The sequence below is a fragment of the Phyllobates terribilis genome, unplaced genomic scaffold (genome assembly GCF_046119375.1).
Source record: "Phyllobates terribilis strain yellow unplaced genomic scaffold, ASM4611937v1 Scaffold_4__5_contigs__length_816908805, whole genome shotgun sequence".
Classification (NCBI taxonomy): domain Eukaryota; kingdom Metazoa; phylum Chordata; class Amphibia; order Anura; family Dendrobatidae; genus Phyllobates; species Phyllobates terribilis.
In genome coordinates this window covers 291,948,496-291,967,347 of record NW_027362764.1, presented here as the reverse complement: position 1 = coordinate 291,967,347, position 18,852 = coordinate 291,948,496, and the positions used below count along the sequence as shown (strand labels likewise).

The following is an 18,852-nucleotide window of genomic DNA, read 5'->3' as shown; positions in this document are numbered from 1 at the left end:
GCCGTGACCAGCTTTATGTGTTTCCTTATTGTAATGTTATTGTTTATACTTTGTTATGTTACAAAAATATGTTTAGTCCCGGAGTACTAAATTTCACTAGGGGGGAATGTGGCACCCCAGGGGTCTGGTTTTCCACAGTAATGTAATGTTATGTCTGAGAGCAGGTGGGAGGTCCTTTGGTCAGGGATCCTGTGCATGCCACACCTCCTGCCCAGTCTTGGGAGGGGAAGAACTTCCCCTGTATAAACCCTGGGCTGAGGCAGGGTTAGTCAGTCAAGGAGAGTAGAGACAAGAAACAGTCACAGGAAGAAACAGCAGAAGCTCAGTGGGAGCAATACTACTACAAGTCAGGGGCTGGCAGCTGCAGAGCTCGCCCTGACTGAGAAGCTTTCTTACCGGACCCGGCGTCCGAGGCTGTGGGGGACTAACTCTTACCCAGCAGCAGAAGCCGACCGGCAGGGGATCTCAGGTCCTCAGGCCCAGAAACCCGAAGGCCCCGAGTCACCGGCCATACGGGTGAGCACCACACGGTACACTCAGGGACGTGGGCTACTTATATCCGCTTCTAGCAAGGTAGCCAGAAGAGTACAGTCAGTTTGGGAGGCCTACAACTCCGCCTGGCCAGGGGAGATCCCATCTGCTCAAGGACTGACCAGGCCCCGTTCACTAGCAAGTACTCCGGGAGGGTCTATCGTTGTTACCAGTAAAGACCCTGAATTACACCGCACCGTCTCTGAGTGGTTCCTGCTACCCCCATCATCCACATCTGCTGCCCTGAGGCCATACCCCTCCCGTTGGGGGTTATACCATCTACGCTGCACCATCCATCCACCGGCCTCAGCGGACTGTCCTGCAGCGGCAGCTCCATAGCTGCATTCAACGGGTGGCGTAGTCGTCCTGCATCTACCGCTGTTACATCGCCGCTCAGTTTGACTCCCTGGGCACGGACCGGGTCACCGCCACGAGACTACAACCCTCAAGAGATCCGGCTCCGGGTAAGCTCCCGCGTGCGCAACGCAGCGCGACACAGGCCCAGGGGCGCGTCAATTCCATACAATAGGTGAACAATAAAGCAGGAATGGGAGGTGAGAAGTATCATCTAGCTATCTCGTGTGGATTCAGCCGGAAGAAGTTTGGGTCCATGTGCAATGGCTGCTGCTCTAGTTGCTAGCCCGCACATCCTTTTTCTGCTTTAATCTTCACCTAATGTATGGACTCATTATAAAGCATGAAAACCAATGTTGATGAGTTATCTCTTTATCCCTGTATTTACTAAGCACCAGCCTATGCTGAGCCCCAGAGTCTATATGAGCAAAGAGGTCCTTGGAATAGAACCACAGGTTTCTAAAGATGGTGAAAGTTGATTCAAAGAAATCGGTCCATCGGCCATGTCAATAATCTGTGACTGCTGGATGGGATTCCGGAAAACTGCGTCTTAACCCATGGCATACATGTCTCTTCTTTTGATTTGCCAGGGTGCATCACACCGCAACGATAACATTGTGCCAAAATGGCTAAATAAAAGAGGAGCTGAAATGCCGACAGAAGCGGATCTCGGGGCTACAGTTCACTGGCCATAAATTACCCATGTGGCTAATGGACCAGGTCAGGTGAATCGATTTGCGTCAATTCTACAAGTTTCATATTATCAGCGTGAGAAGCAGCGCTGACCTCCGCTATTCTCCATAAGATCTGGAGGCTGAATGCACATAAGGCAGGAAGATAGTCCTGACCACCAGGGATGATGCTTTTAGTGAAAGTTGATGGCAAAATGTGAAAGCTGATGGCCGAAGAAGGCAACAAACAAAGCAATGAATGCAACCATTATTATCAGTAGCAGAAATAATTCCTAATTATTAGATTTCAGCTAATTTGAGCTCTGTTCATATGTCCAGTTGTCATCCGTTTGTAACAGACGTAGTATTAAAAAAATCTGTTACAAATGGATAAAAGCAAATGCACACTTTGGTTTCCACTTCACATCTGTAATGTTCACAACAGGTGGGAAACAGATCATAAAAGATGACCATCCAGTATCATGCGTTTCCCAAAGACATCCCACAGATGTTAACAAAAAGATCCATTTGCTACCAGTTTTTTAGGCAGGACAAAAGAAGTTGTGCAGACGATGGCTTTTGATCCTGCTAAAGAATATATTTCAGCTGGACGCCAGTCAAATGGAAGAAATTTTAGGATATTTCTGTCCCCATTTTAATGAATGTGATCCCAAAACAGACCCTGAAACAGAATAAACTACTAGAATGTGAATATACAGTAACCTTCGTCCAGTTAACGGAAACGACACCATGGTGCTGCAGTTAATGAAGCTAAAAGGGGTGAAAACAAGTTATCATTTATCCATAGGATATTAGAATGCATGACTAATTACTGCTCAATTCATTCCCTATTTTTTGGCATCCCCGTAGAGAAAGAATGTAGCAGCAGTCTGATGTCCAACCTGTCACCCCATTTTGTAATAGAAATAAAAGTGACCAGTCAAAGATAGAAATTCCCCATTATGCCGATCGGTGCTGGTCCAGCATCCATCAATCCGAAAGTTATCACCTATCCTGTGAATAGATGAGAACTAGTTTTCACTGGTGAACCCCTTTAACCTCTTTAATGTCCTTTTCTAATAATAAAAAGTGCAAGTCACAAATATCTAGGAAGGAAGTCCCTGCCTCTGTAAAGCTGACACTCTACCAAAGGAAAATGCAGCTTGTGTATTGTCTAGAATACAAGTAACAGGTGGTTCAGTGTGGCCGATGTGCATAAATACAGCTAGGAATTAGGAATCACTTATATATGACATATCCATATCTCCTTATACAGCCATATAATATAAGATGTGAAAGACCTCTGTGCAGGCTGGATACTTAAAGGGCGAGATTCAATAAAGTGGATACATTACCAAATTTGACACTATAAACTGCATATATTGTTTATAGTGTCAGACTTACCATGTCTGAATGGTTATATAATCCTACAATAAAAGTGCTCATTTCAAAATTAGGCAGGGAAATTTTCACTAAAATTATCAAAGTAACTGCACCAGTCTCATCAGGTCTAGGAGATCTATTGAAAAATGTATGCAGTTTGTAATGGGAAATCTGGTGACAGATCAACTATAAGCAATTTCCACATACACATCTGTTTTATGAAAGAATGTACAACTTTTTTTAATTTTTATGACACTTTTAGCGCTTTTCAGAAAAGTGTACAGCAACCAGCTTGAGGGGCAGACCACCCACCGGCTGACAGATTTAATATAATTTGCATCAGAATCTGTGATTAAATATAAAATCTCTACGTCTGCGGAGCAAGAATAAATCTGCATTTTTGCTGCATATCCAGATAAAAATGCAATAAATTTAATAAGGGGTATTATTATGACTATTAAAATTTGTTACATTTTTCTCAAGCCCCAACTAATGTCATAGAATCTGCAGCCCTCCGCGCTTCACATATGGAACCAAGCAGTCCATACAGAGCAAAGTCTAGGTGAAACTGCAATGAGATCGATCTCTATATTTTTGTTGTTCTCCTTGCTTGGCTATTTTAAGGTACATTTTGATCTCAATGTTATTTTAGTTGGTGTCTGCACCTATTGGCATTTTAATAATGTCTAAAGAAAATGTTTTATTGGCTTACTGCATGGTTTATATATATGTGAATTTTGATGACCACATTAGGACTGCTTAGACTCCACTAGTGCAGTAAAGGAGATACAAATGGGTTTAATTCTCCGCTGCCATGTAGAAAGGATGAGGGATGCCAATCCGAGCATAAGTGGTTTATTTAGTCAACGCGTTTCGAAGTGTACAAACTTCTTCCTCAGGACAGCCATGATAGGGTCGTGGGGCATGGACATTATTGCTTTACCAAGAGATCCAACTGTACTGGTATCAAAGTGTCGTTTGCCCAGAGATCAATGTTACGCAGCCAGGAGTCCGGGGCATGTGCACAGAATGAGAAATAACACTTCTCATAGGTGCAAAATTTCAAAAGAGAAAATAGAAAGTAGTACTTCCCTTTTTTCATTTGAATTTTTTTGCACCTGTGAGAATTTTACACCAGGGCTATGCCACTGGGCTTACCTCCTATTTGTCTGCTATGGCCAATGTGAAAACACATGTAACTAGGCCAAGCTGAGCATGTGTCAAGAATTATAGCTACCGCAGAAGAATAATTGTCTAAATTACATGGCCACCTTCAGGAGGGTTTCCACTTTTAGGAAAGTCCACAATTGTTGCTGTGAAATCAGTGGTGATGTAAGCTATGGATGTGAAGTCACTGCTCCAGCTAAAACACTGACACCAGAACAATGGTGGAGAGCCAGTGCTGGACCGGGGCGGGTGAGAACCATCTCATTTTGTTTTTTTATGTGATAGGCAATGTTTGGGGTCTACTTTTCTAAGAGTGAGAAACACCTTTAAGTCATTATAAACATATTAGAACATAAGAGTTGCCTATCAGAATTATCATCAGACTGCACAACATAAATCATTAAAAATAGATCAAAGGAATAGATCAGAAATAAAACTAAAGCACTACAAACGAAGCAGGGGTTGAGGAATACAAGAGTGCAAATCTTAAAAAGAAAACATCCAGTTACATTCTGCATAATGAATTCAGTCAATAATATCTCTATTTTTGTATAATGAGGTTTTCCGTCCAGAACAGAAGAGCCAAAAATATTACAGCTACTTTTGCTTTCTAATCCAGCCATTCTTAGCAAGCACAAGAGGGTGAGGAGTGAAACGAGTGATTAAAGGGGTTAGGATTTCACTGCAACATTTCAGCTTTGGCTATGTTCGTGGAAATCCTATACCCACTAAAACAGCAGCTGTGATCATGGAAGGAGCGTGCAGGCCTCCTTTTTAGGCCTGGCTTTCATTAAGACAGGGAGGACACTTCATTGACTTAGAAAATTATAAACATTCTCCAGCTAAACACTAGATTTCAACATTTCCATTCTCAAAGGATAATTACGGGAAAGGTAATGGGTTAACGTAGCAGATTCTGTAATAAAGTCATGAGTTGATTAACAAACTACTTTTAGTCTAAAACGCACGTCTTAAAAGAGTTTTTGTGCTTCCTCATAAAACAAATTCAACTAAATATTTGGACAACTCTCAAACACCTTTTATGCCCCTCCTAAAAAATGATCAATTAAAAACATTAACAATGGAACATTTCATGTAAAGAACGTTACCGACCTCCATGAAAGATCCAGCAATCCCGGCTTGGCATGAGCCGTGTTCCTCACCATATTTCTTCTTGTATTCTGCAAAGGATATAAATGACAATGTAGTGAAAGAAGCCGGTACAGTTAGCGTCGGCTGTGTGAGGCCTAACATTGTTACACACAGTATATCTTACCACATGTACCACCCAACCACAAAAGCCAAAACCCCAGCCAGTTTGGGAAATGACTGAGCCGCAAGTATGTAGGCCTGAAAACGACTGCATTCCACATCAGCTATATGCTTCCCGGCCACACTGACTTCTAAGTTGAGAGATTATCACATTAATGGCAGAAGGAACTGTATAACTGCGGGATCTTGGTAAAATATACATCTAAAGCTAATTCTAGCAGGAAAGGATAAGTCAAATAAATTGAAGATGGATTTAGTTGTGACGGCCCATAGATTTACATTTGTTATTATTCAGCCCCTGGCAGGGCTCCTATTTGTACAGTAATGCTTCACACTTCTATAAGCGCAGCTTGTTAATAAGCTTTTATTCTTCATACTCCTGTATCCAAATAAGCCTCTTTCATTATTAAGGAATTATCAAGGAATTCATGATTTTATGTAAAAACACACACACACATATATATATATATATATATATATATACATACATACACATATATACAAAGCAAATAGTTCTGTGCGGAAACACATTATGCAATATGACATAAATTAAACATGTATATGGGTTGGCTAATTTAGTATTAAAAGACTAAAGGCCTGTGGAAATAAAACTGCAGGGCATACCTGACCAATATATTGTCCCTAGTCTTTTATATACTTTATGATTCTGTATTCCATTTTCAACCCTCCTAAGAAATCTATATGGGCATGTAGGAAGCGGAATAAAATTATACCTTGATATCTGCGATCCGATTTATTCCTGAGAAATCCACATTTTTCTTATATTTAAAAGAACTGTTCAGGACTATGGGTCGAACACTGATCTGTATGAGAAACTGTCTGCAGAGCTTATTGTAAATGAAAGGGAGAGTTCCCAGTGTGAGACATGTAATGGCCGCTCTCTGCTCTCTTGATCTCACTGCAGAGCTGTGTGTGATTATACCCGACACATCTGCAGGTTCCTCTCAGCTTCAGCTTCCATCTCACAGGCAGACAGGGTGTAATACAGCAGAGCTGTGAGAGCTGCAGCTGCTAAAATGTTTGTAAGGAGCCAAAGTTCAGTTCTACTGTTTTGTGACACCTGAGGAAGGCTGTTTGCAACCAAAACACTTTGTGGTTTTAATTAAAAAAAAATGTATCCCGTTTTTATTCTATTTCTAGTTTTCCATTTACCCTTGACATCTTTTACAATTGTATGAGAGCACCCGTCACCTTGATCCCTCACTTCCAATCGCTCTCTGTTGGAATCTATCCTGGAGGATTTCCCACAGCACACGAGGTCAGCTACACCCTTTGTTAATTTCAGATTACATGGAGTTGTGCTCCATCTGCACAACTCCACCAGGTGAGATATTTTAAGCACTATTATTTCTTTAACTTTGATTTTACACTCACTATGCTCAGAGAGCAGGGTTATCCATCTACTATACTTCTGTTCTGTGTTAGTTACATATCTCACACTGGTAACGCTCCTTTCATGTAAAATAACCTCTGGAGGCAGATTCTCATGCAGGTCAGTGTCATTTAAATATAAGAAAAACATGAATTTCTCTGGAATAAGAGATCGGATCGCAGATATCAATGTAGAATTTTATTTATTTTAGGTTTCTGTGGTTTCATTTTTAGCATGTTTAGTTTTTTCTTCAATAAAGAACAATTTTTAATAATTTCCTATTGGATGTGCCGGTGGATTTCCCTTTTCTTTTTCATTTATAATTTTGTTCAGCTTCCTATAACCTGCATGCCCATATGGACAGTTTAGGAGGGTTGATCATACTGACAGATTCCTGGAATCTGTGTGTAGTATAAGGCTGTGTGCCCACGTAGCATTTTTCAAGCGTATATGCTGCGGAATTTCCGCAGCGTAAACGCTTGAAAAACGCATGTATATCCGCACCCCATGGTCCCCAATGGGATTCCGCAAGTTCTATGCACATGCTGCGGATTTTTCCGCAACGTTTATGCCGCGTTCAAAAATCCGCAGCATGTCATTTAATTTTGCGTTTCCGCAAGCGGAATTGCCTTTGTCCAATGCATAAAAAACGCAAGGCAATTCCGCATGTGGAAAACGCGTGATAAACGCGCAAAAAAATGCGCGATAAACGCGTGCGGAATTCCGCATGCGCTTTTCCGGGAGAGGACTTGCATTTATGCAGCAGAAATTTTCTGCTTCATAAATGCAACGTGGGCACATAGCCTTAATGATAAATGTTTGGAGTGAATTAAATTAAATCTCTGTTTAGTAGTGTTGATTTAGTAGTGGAGTTTCGATTCTGAGACCCCAATGATCGTTCAAACCAATGCGCAGAAGCAATGAGCCTGTCCTCAAGTGTTGGCAGAGTGGTTTCCATCAAAATGATCTGTATACCACTCTCCTCATGCTCAAGGATAATCTAAGGGCTTCTTCTCCTTGGATTGAGTTATTATGGGGGTCTGGGCCAGGACCAGCACAGTTCAACATTACTAAAAGGGGTTGTAACATGTTAAAAAAAATGTTTGCAAGTTTAGTAATCATTCAAATGTTATCTAAATTGAAGCAATAGGGCCCGATTAAGAAAATCCTATTGCTTTGTTTCTACAGCTCCTGTGCAGACCTACAGTGTGTATTAGTGGTAGCATAAAACAAACAAACCCTGTTCAGACTTCCTTCAGTCATACTCCCTCACAACCCTCCCACCTATCCCCCACCCACCCTGAAAAAACAACAGGGGTTCTCCTAGTTGAAAAACCCATTACAAAATACTGAATTTTAAAAGTCTACTCTGACATTGTGAAGCCCTCTGTTCTGGATCCTTATCCTCCCTGGAGGACTTTTCCAGTCCAGTACACAGACAACCCACTGATTTCCCCAATGTTGCAGGGAAGCTGCACATTTTCTGCCGGGCTTCATCACAGTACAGCTGAATGCTGTGATTGTCCAAAGCAAGAAATCTCTTTAAGTACTGGTGGCATGGCAAGCAAAACAGTGTACGTCACACCAGCACTTCTATAATATAGAACACAACTAGACTTGAGTGAGGAAAACCAGCAGAGCCAACTTCGCCAGCAGTGTTTGGGTGTTTAGGTTTCAAATTGCTGAGACTAGTTTCTCCCTTGTTATCTATTCACTTGTGTTTTGCTGCAGTGAGCTGGTAGGTAATTAGCTCTCTGCTGGGAGCCATGGGCAGGACTCCCTTCTATATAAACCCCAGCAGAAGGTCTCTAGCTGTCGGTTAATAGTGTATTTAACTAGTACTAGGCTCTCAGGCTTGGCTCCTGTGGTCTGTTTTGTATTTCTCGTGTTCTGATTCCGGCTTGTATTTTGACTACCCGCTTGTCTCCTGATATTGTCCTTGATGTGACTTCTCGGCTTTGACCCTGCTCGGCGACTCTTTCTGCCCTTTGTTCACACTTCCAGATGGCAGCCCTTCCATGGAAGCAATCCACTGGACCTTGTTGTAAAACCAGATCCCTGTAAGGGGGTCAAAGGGTGAATGTCTGGGTTTCTCTGGAATCTGCTAGATGGAGTGGCTTGTGCCAAGGTAGCCTTTTTCAGCATGTGGCCTCTGACAGACGAAACAATTGTATTTTGGAGTAATCTGGTGAACTGAGCATAAAGTACTCCTTAAACAAGACTTGTCACTTACCAGAAGGGTGTAATTTGTTACCTGGTGTAAAATTGGCTGTATTGTTCCTGCATCACTCCGTTCCTCAGATATTGCCACCTCTGGATATAGATATAGTCTTTTTAGACAACTGGGTGTGGCCCTCAAAAAAAGAAGAGAACCATGCCCACTTGGCTAAAAAGGTTATATTTACATGCAGAGAAGAAGGGGCCCTTATCTCCGGAACAAAGGCAAAACATTGCCAGATTCAGGAGAACTTACTGAATCTGGCTTTCGGCTTTTACATTATAACCATGTCATATTTATGGCAGATGACAAGTCCTCTTTTAAGAGTAATAATAAAGAGAAATATTAGGTTGCATTTAATTTACCCTATAGGAAAAAACGTTTAACATAAGAAACAGGACTATGCCAACAAAACACCAAGGTTACTTACCGGTAGCCGGTTTTTCCTGAACCCATGACAGCACACCTTCAGAGAGGGATCCGCCCCACAAAGGACAGGAAACCATCAGTAATAAAATGGCGGTACCTCTCCCTCGCTTCAGTTGGATTACAGAGTATTGAGAGGACCTCCAGAAAAGGTTAGACACATAACCAACACCTACAATATATATATATATGTATATATATATATATATATATATATATATAATCACCCAAAATGTAAAGTGCTTCACCAGGGCGTGAGAAAGACAGGGGGGAAAACTACGGGTGCTGTCATGGGTTCAGGAAAAAACGGCTACCGGTAAGTAACCTTGGTGTTTTCGACTCACCCATGACAGCACACCTTGAGAGAATTTTGGAGAATATGAGCACCCTAGGGAGGGACCACCGCCTGAAGTACCCTTCTCCCAAATGTAAGGTCAGAGGAGGATAGATCCAACCGATAGTGCTTGTAGAAGGTGGATGGTGCAGACCAAGTAGCAGCTTTATATATCTGTTCAATCGAGACGTCTGCTCTCTCTGCCCAGGAGGTTGCTACAGCTTTGGTGGAATGAGCTTTAATACCGTCCCATGCCGGAACACCTGTAGATGTATAAGCTAGACAAATGGCCTCCCTAAGCCACCTAGAAATAGTTCCCTTTGATATCCCGTGACCTTTCCTACTCCCCTGAAAGGCCAGAAACAAGGACTTGTCCTTCCTCCACTGACTAGTCATGTCTATGTACTGTAGTAATGCCCTTCTAACATCTAGATTGTGGAACCTAACCTCACCAGGGTTTTTAGGGTTACTGCAGAAAGAGGGAAGCACAATCTCCTGATTACAATGGAATCTGGATACTATTTTCGGAAGGTATGCCGGATCCGTACGCAGGACGACCCGGTCCTCATGAATTTGGGTGTATGGGGGATCAACAGAAAGGGCCTGCAGGTCACTCACCCTACGGGCCGACGTTAGGGCCACAAAGAGAATGGTTTTGAGGGTGAGAGAGATAACCTGCAGAGGGTCACCAGAGAAAGCGTTTAAAACCAAATTCAGGTCCCAGGGAGGAACTCTGAGAGCCCGAACTGGCTTAGCTTTGGAACAGGATTTAATGAATCTAGAGACCCATCTGTTCCCCGCCAGGTTACAACTATAGAGCGCCCCTAGGGCGGACACCTGAACTTTAAGTGTTCCCGTAGCTAACCCCAGGTCACGTCCCTTTTGTAAAAATTCTAGGACATCTTTAATTGGAGGTTTATCCGACAATGGGGAGTCTATAAAATCCAGGAATTTTCCCCAGATTCTGGAATAAATCTTAGTTGTTATGGGCTTCCTACTACCCAATAGGGTGGAAACTAGGCCTGGTGAAAACCCCCTATTGCTCAGTAACAACCTCTCAAATTCCAAGCCGCCAGATGGAAACCTTTGGCTTGTGCATGGAATATCGGCCCCTGGATGAGAAGGTCCGGCCTGTCCGGCAGGACCCAGGGATCCGAGATCGACATTAGGCGAAGCAGGGAGAACCAGGGTCTTTTTGGCCAAAAGGGGGCTATCAGAATTATCCTCGCCCCCTCCTCCCGAATTTTCCTCACAACTGCCGGGGTCATTACAATCGGTGGAAACGCGTAGGCCTTTCCGAACTTCCAGGGTATCTGGAGAGCGTCCACAGCATAGGGATTCTCTGTTGGATTTAGTGAACAGAATCTCTCCATCTTCCTGTTCACCCTGGTGGCGAACAAATCTATGTCCGGTGACCCCCATAGCTGGATAATCTGTTGGAAGACTATCGGGTTTAGAGCCCACTCCCCTTGTCTTAAAGTATGGCGACTGAGGAAATATGCCCTTGAATTTTCTACCCCCCGGATGTAAAGAGCACTGAGGGATGGGAGATGCTGTTCTGCTAGATGCAGGATTCTGTTTGCCACTACCATAAGGGAGCAAGATCTTGTTCCTCCCTGGTGATTTATATAAGCTACTGTCGTCCGATTGTCGGACCTGATCTGGACATGGCGACCCTGTATGTGGGGAAGGAAGCCTATCAGGGATTTCTCCACTGCCAAAAGCTCTTTTAGGTTTGATGATGCCTCTATTTTGTGACGTAGCCAGTGCCCCTGAACTGAGAGATCTGCTAGATGACCCCCCCCAGCCGGAGCCACTTGCATCTGTTGTAATTGTATGGTCGACTGGTCTGGATCACTGTAAGCCTGAGGTCAGATTCTCCCTATTTGTCCACCAGGAGAGGGAGTTTACTGTCTCCAAAGAAAGAGATAGTCTTTTTTCTAAATGTCCATTGAAGGATTTTTGCCTCCCACTGAAGAAGCCTCATATGACTCTTGGCCCATTTGACTGCCGTGAGACAGGAAGTCATGGAGCCTAGTAGGGACATTGCTCCTCTCAAGGACATCACGGGAGACTTTATGGCCCTTGAGACCAGGCTGATTATTTTGCAAACCTTGTCTTCCGGGAGGAAGCAGCATTGGAGTTGGGAATCTAGGGTCAAGCCCAGAAAGATCTGAGTCCTTGAGGGGGATAGTTTTGATTTTTGAATATTTATCAACCACCCTAGCTGATGTAAAGCTGTGCTGACCTCTAAAAGTTGAGAGGAACAGTGGTCCTCCGGTTTCCCTAATATCAGAAAGTCGTCCAAGTAGGGAACAATCACCACGTTTTTGATTCGGAGAAAAGCTGTCACCTCCGCTATAACCTTTGTAAACACTCTCGGTGCTATCGAGAGTCCAAAAGGTAGGGCAGTAAATTGGAAATGTCTCAATTCCCCTTGGATGAACAGGGCTACCCTTAGGTACTTCTGGTAGTCTGGATGGATTGGGATGTGATAGTAGGCATCTTTTAGGTCGATAACTGCCATGAAACAATTGTGGTGTAGGAGTTTTACTGCAGAGTTCACTGATTCCATCTTGAAAGTCTGGTTCTCTATCAGCTGATTTAGACTTTTGAGGTTGATAATGGTCCTTAAGGACCCATTTGTTTTTTTATCACGAACAGGGGGGAATAAAAACCCCGTCCCCATTGTGAATCTGGAACTTCGTGAAGGACCTGCTTGTTGACTAAATCTAACACTTCTGATTCTAGGGCCATCTGCTCCTCCCTGGACTTCCTCCTGGAGGTGATCATGAAGGTTCGGTGAGGGACCTGACTGAAGCGTATCTTTAGGCCGTTCTTTATGATACTCAACACCCAGGGATTTGAAGTGATGGCTTCCCAAGCTGGGATAAAATGGGAAAGCCTTCCCCTGACCTCTAGCCTCGCGTCATTGGGGAGATTTTTTGGTACTGGAGGATGGTCCTCCAAACATGTAACCAGAGTCCTTTTTAGCTCTGGGCTCCCATCTTTTCCTTTCTCCCGGAGGGCGACCCCGGTTAAATCTCTTCCTCCGAAAATAGGACCTTTTTGTGTCCCCCATGAACCCTGGGAAACCTCTCTTCCTGTCGCCAGCCTTCTCCAAAAGCTCGTCCAGCTTTTGGCCAAACAAGCGTTTACCATCACAAGGAAGGGAACATAGTTTATGTTTAGATTGTAGGTCTCCTGGGCAACCCTTGAGCCACAGGGCTCGTCTGGCAGCAGTAGACAAATTTGCAGACCTGTCAGCGAATCCGCTTAGGAGTCGGCCAGAAAAGCGGACGCTGCTTGTAGCAAAGGCAGATTGGAGAGGATTTTATCTCTGGAAATCTTTTTATCCTTGAGCTGGTCTCCTAATTGCTGAAGCCACACCATGAGTGACCTAGCGACACAAGTGCCTGCTACCGCTGGCTTCAGGCCCCCTGGCGCTGCTTCCCAGGTGTGACGCAGGATGGAATCCGCCTTCTTATCCAGAGCATCCTTTAGACTGCCCGAATATTCCAGGGGTAGGGACGATCTTTTGGATGATCGGGCGACAGACCCGTCAACTTTAGGAATTTTATCTCAGGACCCATAGACACTATCCCAGAAGGGGTACCTCCTTTTAGAGGATGAGGGCAACACTCCTGATTTCTCCGGCTTCCTCCATTCCCGGTCTATAAGGGTCTGAATTTTAGGATTCACTGGAAAGGAGCGTCTCTTTTTTTCCTCCAGGCCTGCGAACATAATGTCTTCCAGGGACCTGGCTGCCTTTTCCTCCCTCAACCCCATGGTACATCTGACCGCTCTGACCAACTTGTCAGTATCCTCAATAGGGAAACAGGGCCTACCACTGTCTGATGAAGAGGAGGATGCTGAATCACTGAGGCAAAGATGCTCTGACTAGAAGGATAAATCATAGTCGGAGGAGATATCCTTATGGGTTCGCTTTTTCCCCTTTAGTAAGCCTTTCAGGGAATCCTGAACCTCTGAACGGATTACGGACCTCAAATTAGAAGCAAAATCTGGGGTGCAGCTAGCACAAAGCTGTTTCTGCCAATCTATGGAAAGGGGGGCCTGGCATAAGGCGCAAACCCTGTGCGTCTGTTTGGCGCTACTCTTCTTAGGTTCCTAAGGAATGAAGCACATAATAACTTTCCATTACTATTAAGTGACATTCACGAAGATCACTCACCCCTGAAGTCACAAAAGGGTACCGGATTTGGAGGCTGTGGCGAGACATAAGATGAATCCCTTCTGGATGGCCCTGAAGCGTCCGACACCTTGCTTCTCCTGCTGCCGCTGCGGTTGCTGGAGCGGCCGTCCGTTTGAGAGGTGTCCGACTGCTTCTTCCGCTGGCGTTGATGAGATGGAGGGGTCAGCTGCTGCTGCTCCTGGCTGTCCTGGTCTGCCATAGCTGCTACACCACAAGAGTATAGGCAGCGTTTGACCAGTACAACCCCCCCACCATAAATAGGGCACATCTGGAACCTCCTCCGGTTCTTGTGTCCTCCCCCCTCCTGGCACCCACCGGCCGATGTTTGAAAAAAGCCGGCCGGCAAGCGCTTACAGGGCGCCGCCATCTTGGATCCGGGTGCCGCCCTCCGACGTCATTGGGCACGCTTCTCCCAGCGTGCACCGCGCCGTGACGTCAGGCGCGTCACACCCGGAAGTCGCCGCTCCCGGCGTGCGACCAGCCAGGAGCCTGCGGCAGGGAGAGGACAGCGCAGCGGTCTGCAGGGAGCCAGAGCCCTCCTCAACGCCTGCGCACGCTCGGACACGGCTCCAGGGAACCGCGGAAAGCGCTTCTGGAACACGGAACCCGGTGCACAGGCTGGTGCCCGCTCTTCCACACCGGAACAGGCCCAGGTAAGTATGGACACCTTTCTTCAGACAGTTTCCCATCAAGGACAGGAAACCCACTGAAGCGAGGGAGAGGTACCGCCCTTTTATTTCAGACGGTTTCCTGTCCTTGGTAGGGCAGATCCCTCTCTCAAGGTGTGCTGTCATGGGTGAGGGGAAAACAAAATATTTCCTGTAGTTTCACTTTAAGGAGGTTCTCCGCTTTAGTAAGTGATGGCATAACACTAGAATATGTCACCATTTACTGATGGATCACCTACACATCACTGAAGGGGCTGTCCAAGACTCATGTTGATGAACTATCCTGGTCATCAATTTCAGATCATTAGTGGTGTGACCCCTGCTGTTTGCCACTCTCAGTGCTGCCAGATGTATACGGGATGTAGAGCAGCAATATCATGGCTCCATACACTGTGTGGGGGCTGTTCTCAGGTAGGGCAGCTCAGATCCCATTCACTTCAATACAACCTGAGTTGAGGGGAAACTGGACCCTTCCTTGATCTGATACTGATAACCTATGCTAAGGATAGTTCATCAATGTACTGTATAAGTCCTATACAACCCCTTTAAGTAGTACTGAAATTCGTTACTGACATGTACAATGATGCTCCTAAGCCACCACATTCAGGAAATACTAAACAGGCCCATTCAATTGAACTGAGCTGTGCCATAATTCTCCACATGCAGCTTGAAAAGGGTCTCAGAAGTCAGATCACCAATGATCAGGAATATTATACAACATGGAACAACCCTTTAAATCTATTTTTACACATGGTGTTTTCACACAGTGTTTTTTTTGCTATATGTAAGTATACCTTAATTGTGAAATATACCTGTATATAGATCAACCATAACATTAAAACATATTAGGCAAATCCCCAACCTTCCACTAATACAGCTCTTACCAGAACAAGCATGAACTCCACCAGACTTCTCAAGGTGTCCCGTGGTATCTGGCACTAAGATGCTAGCAGCAGCACAATTAAGGGGCGTCCATGGATTCGACTTGCTTTTTTAACACATCCCACAAATGCTCAAGAGGATTGAGATCTGACAAATCTGGAGGCTAAGCAGCCACCCTGACCACTTTTCATGATTCTCAAACCATTCCTGTGTGTCCTTCAGTATCATCCTATTCAATGTACATCCATATGAATGCCAGGAGCCATCGTTTTCTAGCATAATCCTGCTGCCGGCATGCCACTGCCTCTGGCGGCTTATCGTCTCTTCATATAGTGTTCTTCCTGGTAAGTGATACACAAACTCCTGGGCATCAATGATGTAAAACCACTAAACTACCTTCTTCCACTCTTTCAGGGTCAGTGCCCATTGTAGGTGCTTCTGGCAGTAGCCAGGGGTCATCATGAGTCCTGTGATCGGTCTGCAGCTAACTAGTGATATACTCAGCATCTATGATCCACAGCGTTTTCTGACACTTTCTATAATAGACACCATTAACTTTTCCAACAATTTGCACTACAATAGCTCTTATGTGGGATGAGACTCTCATCAGCGGGCATCCATCACCCTCTTGCATTGCCCTTCCTTGGACCACCTTTATTGGCAACCTTCAATAAGTCTTGCCATTTTGGGGAATGGTGTGACCCTGTAGTCTAGCCACATACTGGCTCTTGTCAGTCATTCAGATTTACAATTTATCCAATCGCCCTGCTCCCAACACATCAACCGTTCACATGTTGCATAAAATATCCCACCTCCTGATGGGGGCCTTTGCACAAGGTATTCTGTGTTATTCACTTGACATGTCAATGGTTTACCAGGATTGTCCAAGAAAGGTAAAATGCAAAAACAGGCAACAGTAGCACGAACACAATAAATAATACTTACCCAGTATACTGTTGGCACTGGCTGTAGAAGTCACAGGCCGTATACCACACGTGATGAGTGCCGTCAATCACTGGTCTAAGCAGTATGAAACCCGAGGCAGCTGAGGCCAGTGATTGGCGGCAGACATCACCTGTGGTATACGGGCTGTATAGCCGGCTGCCAATGTGAAGGATTATTCTTACTGATGTCTCATTTCTAACCCCTCTAATGCTGCGGCTGATCAGTGTATGCTACGAATACAGCTTTATGCTTGAAGTAAAATAAAGATGTGGAGAACACAGGTGAATAAATAATGACGCAGTATGTTTGCACTGACTGGGGAATTAGCCTGACTTTACAATGTAACCAGGGAATATTCCCATTACAGCCTGGTCACAAGTGGCATGAACGGTCCTTTCTCTGCTCCACGGCTTGGGAGGATGATTACAACTAGAAATAGTACAGGTGTTAGTGTGTGGCCATCAGATTATACTGCATGAAATGAGGAGAATACAATACCAGGGTCATCATTACATATGGGTTAGTGATATTCTATAGGGCGGGCCTGGAGGTATTCCTGACACAGGTAAGAAAACTGACCGCTTCTGCAAGGAGTTAAAGAGGATCCGTCACCAGGAAAATGTGGCCAGACTTTGCCCTTATTTTATTCACACTGCTGTCCTGATTACTTTGGTCATTTTTAGATCGGCTATAATATTCCAGAAACACGGGCCTTGTTATTTGGTGGTAATTTTTACCATCTTTACTAAGGGGGTGGTGCTCACAGGATAGCAATGCAGAGCAGTCCAAACCCACATCCCCAGAATCCTGTGAGTCGTGCCCCCTTATTAAAGGCCATGAAATCTGCACTAAATAAAAAGGCCTAAATCTCTGGAATTATATGGCGGATTGCTAAACAAAAACCAGAGTACTCAAGGGAGCAGCCGGAGTAAAATAAGAGTGATAACGGGCACTTCTTGTGACCGGTCCTCTTTAAGGCCCCTTCACAATGCCTAAAATCAGGTGATACCAAGCATCGGCCCATCAAGCATGGCCGCAATCAGCTGACAAATGCTGGCAAATTATATCTTATACAATCTACGAAAATAAAATGGTTGTCAACATCTCTCCATGAAAACGGGGTGAGCGGCTACCAATATTCAAACTACATGAGGATCGAGCTATCAAATGAACAATTCCTTGATCTCATATAGTTCGTATCAATCGGTGTAAATGAACTCGGATCGCCCTGTTATATGTTACAGGCAGAAACCTACCAGGTTCATGGCTTCAGTGAACCCTGTGGGATCCAGGACTTGTGTGGATGGATGGTACGCTTTGCTATGATATGCTTTAGCTATTGTATTTTTTCACAGTACTATGCTTTTATTATAAAATTGACAAGTACCTCTATGCAGAATTTCTACCTATGAGAACGCAGACTAATTCTCGTCTCATGACCACACGACTTTATTTATTGCATAAAGCCATTCACTGCTGTAAAGAATTTAATGGAGTGGAAATGCCTTTAAAGCCAGTGCATCCTATGGGCATTGGTGTTAATCAGGGATATATTTCATTCTACGGAGTATGGAAGTCATGAAGCAACATACTGTGTCAGTGTAGAAACAGCAAAGAGTGATGTAATGTTATACGTCTTGTACAGCCTCCTACAGTGAACTGTGCTCATGTCTGGCAACCATATACTAATACCGAACTGCAGAAGTAGAGAAATGCTTTGTAGAAGCACGCTCCAATGTGCCTCATTAACAAAGCCCAAAAAACTGAGGGTATTAAAAGGTATTTAGGTTCTGTTCACACTTCTATTACCTTCTTTTCATGAAGATTCTACAGCTATTTGTCAAAATAGCATAAAATGCTGCCATGTTCTATCCAGTAGATTGAAAATGGAAATTTAGTGGCAATATTAATATATCTTAAAGGGGTTACCAAATGAGCAAGACGTATTACCTAGCCACAGGATTGATGATACATGTCTGTTGTATGTATGTTGGCTGGTGGTCATACTGCTAACACCTCTATCAATCACAAGAATGGGAGTCCCAAGTCCCCATGCCAATGGAACAGTAGTGCTCAGGAGTCAGCTGTACACCCCTCAATTCATTGTCTATTGGAGAGGTGGTCAGGCATGTACACCATCGCTCTAATAATACATTTATCATCTACCCCAGGGGTGGGGAATAGTGTTGCGCAAGCATGCTCGGATAAGGTGTTATCCGCGCACGCTTGGGTGCTAAGAGTATCTTCACCGTGCTCGAATGATATGTTAGCGTCACCATGGCTGCATGTCTCTCAGCTGTTAGACAGCAGCGTGGTGTTTGGTCATGTGGCATTGCAGAAAAATATATAAACCTTTATCTCTGATTAATCAAGCAGTTTTCTGGTGTAAAACTGC

The 18,852-nt window shown here is 44.3% G+C and overlaps 1 protein-coding gene across 3 annotated transcripts in view; it reads right to left on the bottom strand.

Moving 5' to 3' along the window:
• The window catches only part of ITGA9 (integrin subunit alpha 9), a 636,829-nt gene that overhangs the window by 488,314 nt on the left and 129,663 nt on the right, over positions 1 to 18,852 (bottom strand). For all 3 annotated transcript variants that reach the window (XM_073678319.1, XM_073678318.1, XM_073678320.1), the window contains exon 5: positions 5,220 to 5,287. In XM_073678319.1, coding sequence (XP_073534420.1) covers positions 5,220 to 5,287 — 68 coding nt within the window. The remainder of the gene's footprint in view (positions 1 to 5,219; positions 5,288 to 18,852) is intronic.